Below are 12,125 nucleotides of genomic sequence, written 5' to 3' on the forward strand. Positions count from 1 at the left end.
TACTGCAGAAAATCTTGACTGCAAACCCTATCACTGCAAAAAAAATGTTTTGTTTTATTTAGTTTTTTTGTCATGGGGGGCAGGGGAGAGTGGGGGTCACTACAGCCGGTGAGGTGGGGAGGAGATCCAAGCAGCTGTCACTTCTGGTGTGATGTGCTCGGCCCTGTTGGGTGTGTCCCGCTCCGGGGACAGTGTCAGGTGAGGAGTTTGACTGAGACGTTCCACCTGTCAAACGGTAACAAAGGTGTCAAACTCAGAGGAGAGAAACCATCCCCTCTGGTAAATGGCTCAATAAGCTTAAGAGAAACGTTGCAGGAAAAAAAACAACACTAGTTTCTAACCTCAGGAAGGTAGACAACAAGCTACAACCTTATTTTTATCCATATGAACTGTCCTCTGAGCTGGAAAAATAATACTGAGCTAAACGAATGGGCTGCGGAGAAACGGAAGCGTAGGGACCTGAAGCCAGCAGAACTCCAACAAATCATGTTGACTCTCCTCAAGCATGAAATGGGACGTGTTTGTGCCGCCATCACAGAGACAAAATGTTGTCTCGCCCATGTTATGCTATTCCAGGACATGGTGACTCTCGGGAAGAAAGCCACACAAGTTAATTTGTTTTTGCAGAAGTGTGATCACGAAGAGTCAGAGAGAAAGCAACAGCAGGTGACCACAGTGGACGTCTATGCTTGTGATCTTAACGGGAGAGCTGTGATGTGGACATGGGACCAGGTCCCAGGCATTTGTGTTAGTGAGGTGTATGTTTACCGGATCACTGACAGTGGACACACACATAAAAGAATGAAGTTGCACAAATGTGATGATGATGATCGGAAGTTTACTGACCATCATGTAGAACTCATAGAATTTGGAAGTACTGAAAGGAGATAATAACTGTTTATGTACAGAGCTGTGTGGAACCAGAGCAGTGCGAGACAGCAGAACGATATTCTACAGCACCTCATCTCTGTCTCTCCAGGGGCATGAGGTGAGGAAAAAGCTAAGAGCAGTGAACCCCAGGACAGCTGCTGGTATCCCTGGGCGGTGAGTAAAGCATGTGCAGACAGACAGGGATCCTCACCAAACTCTTCAACCTCTCCGTGACACATCCTGCTGCCCGAGGAGAACCAAGGCCATCAAAGGAGACCCCTCACATCCTGCCCACCCCGTTTGGCATGTTTCCCTCCTCGAAACAGTACAGTCGCACACCAGAACAGCTTTATTCCCTGGGCCATATGTACTGCAATCACCCATGGACACACACACTCACCCACAGACCTACTCCCATAAACCCCCATCCAACCCCAAGGACAACAAACAATCCCTTGTATTCAATTCAATCACCACCCTAAATGTGACACCAGTTTTTCACAATCACTGCCCTAAATGTTTACAGACACTTTTTAAACTGTACTTTATTCATATGTTTACATTGATACTGTGTGTGTGTGTGTGTGTGTGTGTGTGTGTGTGTGTGTGTGTGTGTGTGTGTGTGTGTGTGTGTGTGTGTGTGTGTGTGTGTTTGCACTACTCCATACAGTATGTCATTTTTATGGTGCACAAGATGTCTTGTTTTCTTTTTTGTGGTATATAGTAGTTCTGCGGGAGCACTCCCAAATTTGTTGTACCCCCCCATGCAATGACAATAAAGACTATTCTATTCTGTGGCCGCTGTGTGTGAACACTGGAGGAGTAAAATCAGTGGATGCAGGTGTCTTTCAGGGTTTGTATTTATTGCTACTTTGTGCTTATTCAATTTAGACATATGTTGTAGGTAACAAAGGCGGTGGAGATGGAAATACACTGACTAGCAAAATACAACAACTTCACTTCAAAGCCAAATTAAAGTCACATTACTATCAGAGACTACTGGCGGACCAGGCTGGACACAACTGCAAGACAGCTCTGTAGAATTAAGGTGTTTACTTGGTACAAATGCAAGGGTCGGTACACAGAAAGGCAGTCCAAAAAGAGCAACAGTAACACAATCATCAGGCTAAAGTGTGGTCCAGGTACACAGGCAGGTTGCCGAAAAACACAATGAGGCAATCAGGGCAAGGTAATAAACATGAAGAACAGAGCTAGAAAGAGGCACAAGGCACATGGATCAGGCAAGGGACAAAGACAAACAGTGAGGCTTACAATGCACCCAGGTGATGAGCAGCGAATCAGGACCAGGTGTGAGGAAACCTCCAGAACCAGGATGTGGCCAGACAGAGGGAAATGCCCACCAAGAAGAACCGAGCGAGAGAGAGAGAGACAAGAAAGAGCAGGGCAGAGAAAACCCAAGCAGAAAGGCAGAGACAGACAGATAAAAGTAAACCAAACACACACCACAGAGAGTCCAAATCCTGACTATTACATTTGCAAACAAAAAGCAACCTGGATTGACTGTGCACACTGGTGTAAGTGTGAGCATGAGGTGGACTGCAACTAGCCTCAGTCAGTCCCAAAGTGATGCCATGATTCTGGATCCAAATGGCTATGGATCTGCCTTGTCTTTTTAAGACAGACTCTGGCTTATTTTATACTGCAGAAGATAAAAGACCTGCTAAGAAAGGATTTATTATCTGGTATAGAATTTAAAAAAATAGTATATACCTTGACTAAGTCCAGTCTGACCAGTCTACATACAGTCTACTTTCTTCACTGGTCCACATTCTTCTCAAATTATTTCTGCTTTTGTTCAAATATCTCAAAATGATGGTTGACAGGTTTTTAAAATGTTCCATCTGTAAGTGTGCTGACATGGTCATCAGACATGAAGAAAGCTTTTTCACTTTCCATTTGTCCTTCCTACTGATGTCCATTCAAGTTTAAGTAGTTGTTCTTATCAGTCAGTGTGGGTTCTGCTCAGCGGCTTCAAGGTGGTGGACGGGAACCGTCAAATTTTACCAAATGTGCATCTAGACTAAATGTGCTCATGTGAGTGGTCAGTCTGCTGTGACTGGATTACTGTCACATGAGGTACACGTGATTTGATAGTAAGTATAAAGCCCACAAAACTGCTGGAGTGTCTGTGTCCATGCACAGACTTACCTGTGGGGCCAGGGCAAGACCAGGCTGGTGCTGGAGGAGACCAGACTGACTCGGACTTGGAAGAGACAATAAGTTCTGCTGCAGGAGTGCTGCCAAGTAAAATAACAATATTGTGAAAAAGAATGTTTCTCCTGTTTTGAATTCGAAAATGCATCATTAGGAACAACTGAGTGTCTGAGAAAAATAGCAGTGGCTTTTGGATTTGACCAATCAGTCATGACTGCAGGCTCAAGAAAAGCTAATCAGCCTAAAGGTGTCGTTTACACGTGGACATAGCAGCCAACAAGACTTTTCAATGTATTTCATGACTAATTGTTGTCTTGTGCAGAGAATGCAGCACCACTCCCTCTGTCCTCTGAGCCTTTCTGTAATGTGCATGAGTCCCACTCTGTGAAACCATTACCACCACTACAAACACACACACAAAGACACACACACACACACACAAAGACACAGCAGGGTTTGGTTTGAGGCAGGGTTTTTTTTAGCATCTCTGTGTCTTTTATTTTCTGACCTTTCTCCCTGTGGTCTGTCTTTTTTGTGAGTCCTTGGCCCCTATCCGGGGTGTGTGTGTGTGTGTGTGTGCGCGTGTGCGTGCGTGTGTGTGTGTTACGCCGGGCTGCTGTGCATGCCCATTGATAGGGTATGTGCCCCGGTCCTGTTCCCTGGTTATATTCCTCATTCTCCTTCCATTATGAGTTGTGCTGTGTTGGGTTTTGTGTCTGTTTCACTGTGGCTCCATGTTTTAGTTATTTCTACTGTGATCCCATTGGTTTTGTTTAGTCACGTTAAACCTTGCGGTTTATGCACTTTTCATTATGTGTTGTCCTTTCATGATCTGGTTTTATTTCCACGGTTGATCTCCTGTTGGTTTTATTTTTCCTCGACTGTTGATTGGTGTTTATTGTCACATGCTGTGTTCATTCTTTCTGTGATAGTTACACCTGAGCTCATTAGTTCAGTTTGCTTTTAAGCCACACCTTTGTCTCTATTCAGTTGCTGATCAATTGTCTCCAGTTTAGTTTTTGAGCCCTGTCACTCCTGTTGTCCTGTTAACTGAGCTGTAAGTCCGTTCTCACTGTCACTTTTTGACAGTTGTTTTTTGTTATTGTTTTTATTACTTTGTCTAATTGTACAACATTTTTGGATTTTGTCACTTTTGGAGAACTTTTGTCTTATCATTGTTCATTTGGCATTATTAAACACTTCTGTTTTGCACCTTAACTCTTTGTCCTTTGGCTACCTACATCCTGGAGTCCAACTCTCGTGTCCTAGTGGTTACACCATAACACAGCAGTCCTCATCCCACAGCAATCTGGCTATACCTATTTGATGCAGAGGGCTGGTAGATCACTTAGAAGTCTCCAAATGGTCCTTCTCCTGCATGCAGAAAAGGGAAAGGATGCAACTCTGCACAAGTCAGCACAACCCAGGAAAAGCCACAGAAAAACCTGCTTGTCTTGAAGATGCTCAAATTTTTCAGGAGTTTGCCCAGACTTCCAGTCACCTCGGCTGCCTCGTGTTCACCTTGGTGCAAGGTTCACACACAGTTTCCATTCACGGACAGGATTTCAATGAGAAGTCAGGGATTGGAGGGTGTCCAGTCTGGTGACCTCAGAGTTGCCTCTCTGCTTTTTGTACCTGATGTGGCTCTGTTGGCTTCATCAGGCAGTGTCCTCTGATGTGCTGCGTGGAACAAAGCACGGCATCCGGCTGGGAACACAGCGGGTGGGATCATCACAACGACGTGGGTGCAAGTGCACGGATCAAAGTCATGCAAGTGTCAGGGGACCTTTACACTCCTGGACAGGGTGAGAAGTTCGACTATCCAGGAGGGACCAGTAGTAAAACTGCTGCTTCTTAAAATCAAAAAGAGCCAGCTGAGGTGGTTCAGGCATCTAGTGAGGATGCTCTCTGGCTGTCTCCCTTGGGAGGTCTTCCAGACTGGAGGGATTACATTTTCCAGGTGGCTTGGAAATGTCTTGGGATCCTCTGGGAGGAGTTAGAAGACTTGGCCAAAGCGAAGTGCTACTCCAACCCAGATTCAGACAGGTGGCAGAAAATGAATGAATGAATGAAGTATTTGATCACTGGATATAAATGAATTTGCAAGGCATTTCCATTCAATTTCAATTTCAATTTATTTTTATTTATACAGCACCAAATCACAACAGAGTTTCCTCAAGGCGCTTCACATAGGTAAGGTCTAAGCTTACTAACCCCCAGAGCAGCAGTGGTAAGAAAAAGTCCCTCTGAGGAAGAAACCTCAGAGGGAGTTTTCAAACTGTTCCAGTTATAAAAAATAAAAAAAAACAACTGCAGAATTACACATTTTTAGATGTACAAATTAGCAAAATGTACTTGTTCAAGATTTTTTAATGTTTAAATATTTGAAGTGTTTAATATGTTGCGGATCTAGCCACAGACACACCCTTACAGAATCAAAAGTACATTACAAAACTGATTCTCTCCAGACAATTCTAAGGGCCCCTTCACACAAACTACAGTTTGGTTGAAGTGCACATGAAGCAGGAATTGTGTGCAAAATGTGTAAAACCATAGCTGCCTCAAACGCCTCGTATACCTGTGGCTACAACTATTTCCACACACCAGCAGCTAAAAGACAGAGTGTGCACTGTGCGAACCCATCAATCCCTCTTGCAGTAGGTGTCGGCCAAATTCCAGCTGACACACACGAACATCTAACACCGCTCGCCATTCACACTCTTGGCACAACAACAGTCCGCAGACAATCACTGTCGTACTGGCAGTGAAATGTGTCTAAGTTCCCACGAGTGTGACTTTGGTGTGTGTGCTGAACTGACAGGTGTGTCCGCCCACTGAACCGGCTGTGGAGATCTGTCGATCTGGTCATCCCAGCTGGACAATAAGTACTGTGTTTGGACTAACAACTGCAAACTGTGACGGGCATGTGTCTGTTTGCTGTCATCACGTGGACATAAATAAAAACATATATCGTTGTGGTGATATATGCTGTGGGCTGCAGCGTGCACACGCTCCCTCGCTGCAGCCCACTGACAGGCTGCCCCCAGGCTGAAACGGACCATCAGATCAGAACACACAGCATGTCACGTCACCCATGTGAGCTCGGTTCCAATGCGGTGTCAGTTCTGGCACGCTTCACAAGACATGCGTGTCAGGCATTCTTGTCCATGTCTTATCAATTTTCAATTTCAGTTTCAATTTATTTTCACTTATATAGCGCCAAATCACAACAGAGTTGCCTCAAAGCACTTCACACAGGTAAGGTCTAACCTTACCAACCCCCAGAGCAACAGTGGTAAGGAAAAACTCCCTCTGAGGAAGAAACCTCAAGCAGACCAGACTCAAAGGGGTGAACCTCTGCTTGGGCCATGATACAAACATAAATTACAGAACAATTCACGGACGAATATACAAGAAATGCTATTGGCGCACAGGACAGGAGGATCGCCAACACAAATACAACTCCCATCTGTGGATGGAGCTGCACCTTAAACAGAGAGAAAAACAGAATCAGGCATCATAAAGACAAAAAATACTGTATAATTTGTCAGCATTAAACAACAAGAAAAACAGAAAAATACTAAGGTGATCGCTGGCCACTAGCCCTAAACTTCACTAAAAGACTCAGAATTTAGGTAAAGTTGAGGCCGCGGCACGCTCCATTTACTAATAAAATGAATTAAAAGCGTAAAAAGCTTAAAAAAAAACTGTACCAGTATGCTAGCCATATGAAAGGGAGAATAAGTGCGTCTTAAGTCTGGACTTGAAAGTCTCCACAGAATCTGACAGGCAGGGAGATCATTCCACAGAACAGGGGCACGATAAGAGAAAGCTCTGTGACCCGCAGACTTCTTATTCACCTTAGGGACACAAAGTAGTCCTGCACACTGAGAATGTTAAGCCCGGGCCGGTACGTAAGGTTTAATTAGGTCAGCTAGGTAGGAGGGTGCCAGTCCATGAATAATTTTATAGACTAGTAGCAGAACCTTAAAATCTGATCTCACTGGGACAGGAAGCCAGTGAAGAGATGCCAAAATGGGTGTAATGTGGTCAAACTTTCTGCTTCATCAAAAGTCTGGCTGCAGCATTTTGAACCAATTGGAGACCCCTAATGCTAGACTGCGGTAAACCAGAAAATAGAACATTGCAGTAGTCCAGTCTAGAAGAGATAAATGCATGGATCAGGGTCTCAACATCAGCCATAGACAGGATGGGACGAATCTTCACTATATTTCGCAGGTGGAAGAAAGCAGTCCTAGTAATATTTTTAATGTGGAGGCCAAAGGACAATGAAGGATCAAAAATTACCCCAAGGTTCCTCACTTTGTCAGTGTGATGTATGACACACGAGCCGAGGCTGAGCGTTAACTGGTCAAATTGATGCTGATGTCTCACTGGAGCAAGAACCATCATTTCAGTCTTATCAGAGTTTAAAAGTAGGAAGTTTCTAGACATCCAACTTCTCACTGCTGCAAGGCAGTCTTCTAAGGATTTTATGTGAATGAGATTACCAGCAGTTATCGGCATGTATAACTGAGTATCATCTGCATAGCAGTGAAAGGTAATCCCAAAACGCTGCAATATGTGCCCAAGGGGTGCTATATAAAGGAAGAAAAGCAGGGGGCCTAAGACAGACCCCTGTGGAACCCCAAATTTCATGTCACTAAGGTTAGAGGTAGTGTTACTGTACAAAACACAGTGAGAACGACTGGTCAAGTATGACGTCAGCCATGCAAGGGCACTTCCAGAAATCCCAAATCAATAAAGTAATCCCATCAATAAAGGAACAGGGTCATAAAAATAACCTACATTGTGCTGTAGTCATAGTGCCACCTGGAGGAAGAACACGGACACATTCCAGTGTGCAAATAAACTCCTCTTTATTTATTTTCCTGTTTGTTAGTTACCCAAAAGACAAAATTTATATTCCAATTTAATCTGTCAGCACGTTTCTTTCATGTGATGCCTTTATAACTGTTGATGTATGTTAAATGTTATTTGTGGAATTATTAATGAAGTGCCATGGTGAAAAGTGTTTCTTTTAATCACTTTCCTGTTCCAGGATGTATTAGAAAATGCAGTCATCTTATATTTTGTTAGTCAACAAAGAAAGAAGATGTATGTCAATTGTTGTATCTGATGTGCTTTTCAAATAACTTTCTTTTGGAAAAGAAATGTAATGTCAAATGGGCAGAGCTTATAACCACTGTAGCTCTCTTTAAAAAGACCCTGAAGCAAAGGAACGCTCTCTTAACTATCTCTTTCTTTTGGTTTCTCGATTGCTCTTACGCGCTTCATGTACGTTACTTAAGCCGGACTCTATTCCAACCTCACCTGATATCTTGTGTGTCACTATTCCGTAAGCTTCATTGTTTCTTGGTGATTTGTTTTTGTTCCATAATTTTGGTTGTTTTATGCACCACGCTTAATAACTTTTAAGGCTTGACTCAAGGTCTCTGCATTTTGAAGACAACATCTTAGTTGAGTTTTCAAATTAAGACAGAATTTTAGAGTCTCCAAATTCTTTCTATATTCTCAATGCCAAAAGTGTTTTTTTTTTAACTTTAATTTCCTGCACAAATTTGTTTGCCAAAGCTTGAACTTTTTCTAAATTTTCACAAAGCCTAAACCAACTCCACAAGTTTTGAAGGCGCCAGAGCATTTTTGAGAAGAAACCATTGAGGTAACCTCGACCACTTTGACCACTTCAATCACATTGACCACTTTGACCACTTCAACCACCTCAACCACCTCGACCACCTCGACCACTTCGACCACCTTGATCACCTCGACCACCTCGACCACTTAGACCACCTGGTGGTGGTGACGTGTGTGTGACAGTATTTCACGATGCCCTGTGTGTGTCTGTGTCACCTGGTCATGGTGACCTGTGTGTGGCGGTAATACACGGTGCCCCGTGTTTATCTGTGTCACCGGACGGTGGTTACCTGTGTGTGTGACCTGGTGGTGGTGACTTGTGTGTGGCAGTATGTCACGGTGCACTGTGTGTGTGTCTTTGTCACATGGTGGTCTTTACTTATGTGTCATCTTGTGGAGGTGACTTGTGTGTGGCAGTATGTCACGGTGCACTGTTTGCATCTGCTTCACCTGGTCGTGGTGACATGTGTCAATCAATCAATCAATCAATTTTATTTATATAGCGCCAAATCACAACAAACAGTTGCCCCAAGGCGCTTTATATTGTAAGGCAAGGCCATACAATAATTACGTAAAAACCCCAACGGTCAAAACGACCCCCTGTGAGCAAGCACTTGGCTACAGTGGGAAGGAAAAACTCCCTTTTAACAGGAAGAAACCTCCAGCAGAACCAGGCTCAGGGAGGGGCAGTCTTCTGCTGGGACTGGTTGGGGCTGAGGGAGAGAACCAGGAAAAAGACATGCTGTGGAGGGGAGCAGAGATCGATCACTAATGATTAAATGCAGAGTGGTGCATACAGAGCAAAAAGAGAAAGAAACACTCAGTGCATCATGGGAACCCCCCAGCAGTCTATGTCTATAGCAGCATAACTAAGGGATGGTTCAGGGTCACCTGATCCAGCCCTAACTATAAGCTTTAGCAAAAAGGAAAGTTTTAAGCCTAATCTTAAAAGTAGAGAGGGTGTCTGTCTCCCTGATCTAAATTGGGAGCTGGTTCCACATGAGAGGAGCCTGAAAGCTGAAGGCTCTGCCTCCCATTCTACTCTTACAAACCCTAGGAACTACAAGTAAGCCTGCAGTCTGAGAGCGAAGCGCTCTATTGGGGTGATATGGTACTATGAGGTCCCTAAGATAAGATGGGACCTGATTATTCAAAACCTTATAAGTAAGAAGAAGAATTTAAAATTCTATTCTAGAATTAACAGGAAGCCAATGAAGAGAGGCCAATATGGGTGAGATATGCTCTCTCCTTCTAGTCCCCGTCAGTACTCTAGCTGCAGCATTTTGAATTAACTGAAGGCTTTTCAGGGAACTTTTAGGACAACCTGATAATAATGAATTACAATAGTCCAGCCTAGAGGAAATAAATGCATGAATTAGTTTTTCAGCATCACTCTGAGACAAGACCTTTCTGATTTTAGAGATATTGCGCAAATGCAAAAAAGCAGTCCTACATATTTGTTTAATATGCGCTTTGAATGACATATCCTGATCAAAAATGACTCCAAGATTTCTCACAGTATTACTAGAGGTCAGGGTAATGCCATCCAGAGTAAGGATCTGGTTAGACACCATGTTTCTAAGATTTGTGGGGCCAAGTACAATAACTTCAGTTTTATCTGAGTTTAAAAGCAGGAAATTAGAGGTCATCCATGTCTTTATGTCTGTAAGACAATCCTGCAGTTTAGCTAATTGGTGTGTGTCCTCTGGCTTCATGGATAGATAAAGCTGGGTATCATCTGCGTAACAATGAAAATTTAAGCAATGCCGTCTAATAATACTGCCTAAGGGAAGCATGTATAAAGTGAATAAAATTGGTCCTAGCACAGAACCTTGTGGAACTCCATAATTAACCTTAGTCTGTGAAGAAGATTCCCCATTTACATGAACAAATTGTAATCTATTAGATAAATATGATTCAAACCACCGCAGCACAGTGCCTTTAATACCTATGGCATGCTCTAATCTCTGTAATAAAATTGAGGTCTAACAGAACAAGCACAGAGATGAGTCCACTGTCTGAGGCCATAAGAAGATCATTTGTAACCTTCACTAATGCTGTTTCTGTACTATGATGAATTCTAAAACCTGACTGAAACTCTTCAAATAGACCATTCCTCTGCAGATGATCAGTTAGCTGTTTTACAACTACCCTTTCAAGACTTTTTGAGAGAAAAGGAAGGTTGGAGATTGGCCTATAATTAGCTAAGATAGCTGGGTCAAGTGATGGCTTTTTAAGTAATGGTTTAATTACTGCCACCTTAAAAGCCTGTGGTACATAGCCAACTAATAAAGATAGATTGATCATATTTAAGATCGAAGCATTAAATAATGGTAGGGCTTCCTTGAGCAGCCTGGTAGGAATGGGGTCTAATAGACATGTTGATGGTTTGGATGAAAGAGTCTAACCAAATACCGGCATCACTGAAAGCAGCCAAAGATAACGATACGTCTTTGGGATGGTTATGAGTAAATTTTTCTCTAATAGTTAAAATTTTATTAGCAAAGAAAGTCATGAAGTCATTACTAGTTAAAGTTAAAGTAATACTCGGCTCAATAGAGCTCTGACTCTTTGTCAGCCTGGCTACAGTGCTGAAAAGAAACCTGGGGTTGTTCTTATTTTCTTCAATTAGTGATGAGTAGTAAGATGTCCTAGCTTTACGGAGGGCTTTTTTATAGAGCAACAGACTCTTTTTCCAGGCTAAGTGAAGATCTTCTAAATTAGTGAGACGCCATTTCCTCTCCAACTTACGGGTTATCTGCTTTAAGCTGCGAGTTTGTGAGTTATACCACGGAGTCAGGCACTTCTGATATAAAGCTCTCTTTTTCAGAGGAGCTGCAGCATCCAAAGTTGTCTTCAATGAGGATGTAAAACTATTGAGGAGATACTCTAACTCCCTTACAGAGTTTAGGTAGCTAAAGAAGGAATCATATCCTTAAACCTAGTTACAGCGCTTTCTGAAAGACTTCTAGTGTAATGAAACTTATTCCCCACTGCAGGGTAGTCCATCAGAGTAAATGTAAATGTTATTAAGAAATGATCAGACAGAAGGGAGTTTTCAGGGAATACTGTTAAGTCTTCTATTTCCATACCATAAGTCAGAACAAGATCTAAGATATGATTAAAGTGGTGGGTGGACTCATTTACTTTTTGAGCAAAGCCAATAGAGTCTAATAATAGATTAAATGCAGTGTTGAGGCTGTCATTCTCAGCATCTGTGTGGATGTTAAAATCGCCCACTATAATTATCTTATCTGAGCTAAGCACTAAGTCAGACAAAAGGTCTGAAAATTCATAGAGAAACTCACAGTAACGACCAGGTGGACGATAGATAATAACAAATAAAACTGGTTTTTGGGACTTCCAATTTGGATGGACAAGACTAAGAGTCAAGCTTTCAAATGAATTAAAGCTCTGTCTGG

At 42.7% G+C, this 12,125-nt stretch overlaps 1 protein-coding gene across 1 annotated transcript in view; it reads right to left on the reverse strand.

The window, feature by feature from the left end:
* Window positions 1-12,125, reverse strand: part of pou2f3 (POU class 2 homeobox 3) — a 258,269-nt gene that overhangs the window by 134,726 nt on the left and 111,418 nt on the right. Inside the window, exon 6 of the mRNA XM_034177477.1 lies at window positions 3,040-3,128. Coding sequence (XP_034033368.1) covers window positions 3,040-3,128 — 89 coding nt within the window. The remainder of the gene's footprint in view (window positions 1-3,039; window positions 3,129-12,125) is intronic.

The sequence above is a fragment of the Thalassophryne amazonica genome, chromosome 9, assembly GCF_902500255.1.
Source record: "Thalassophryne amazonica chromosome 9, fThaAma1.1, whole genome shotgun sequence".
NCBI classification, from domain to species: domain Eukaryota; kingdom Metazoa; phylum Chordata; class Actinopteri; order Batrachoidiformes; family Batrachoididae; genus Thalassophryne; species Thalassophryne amazonica.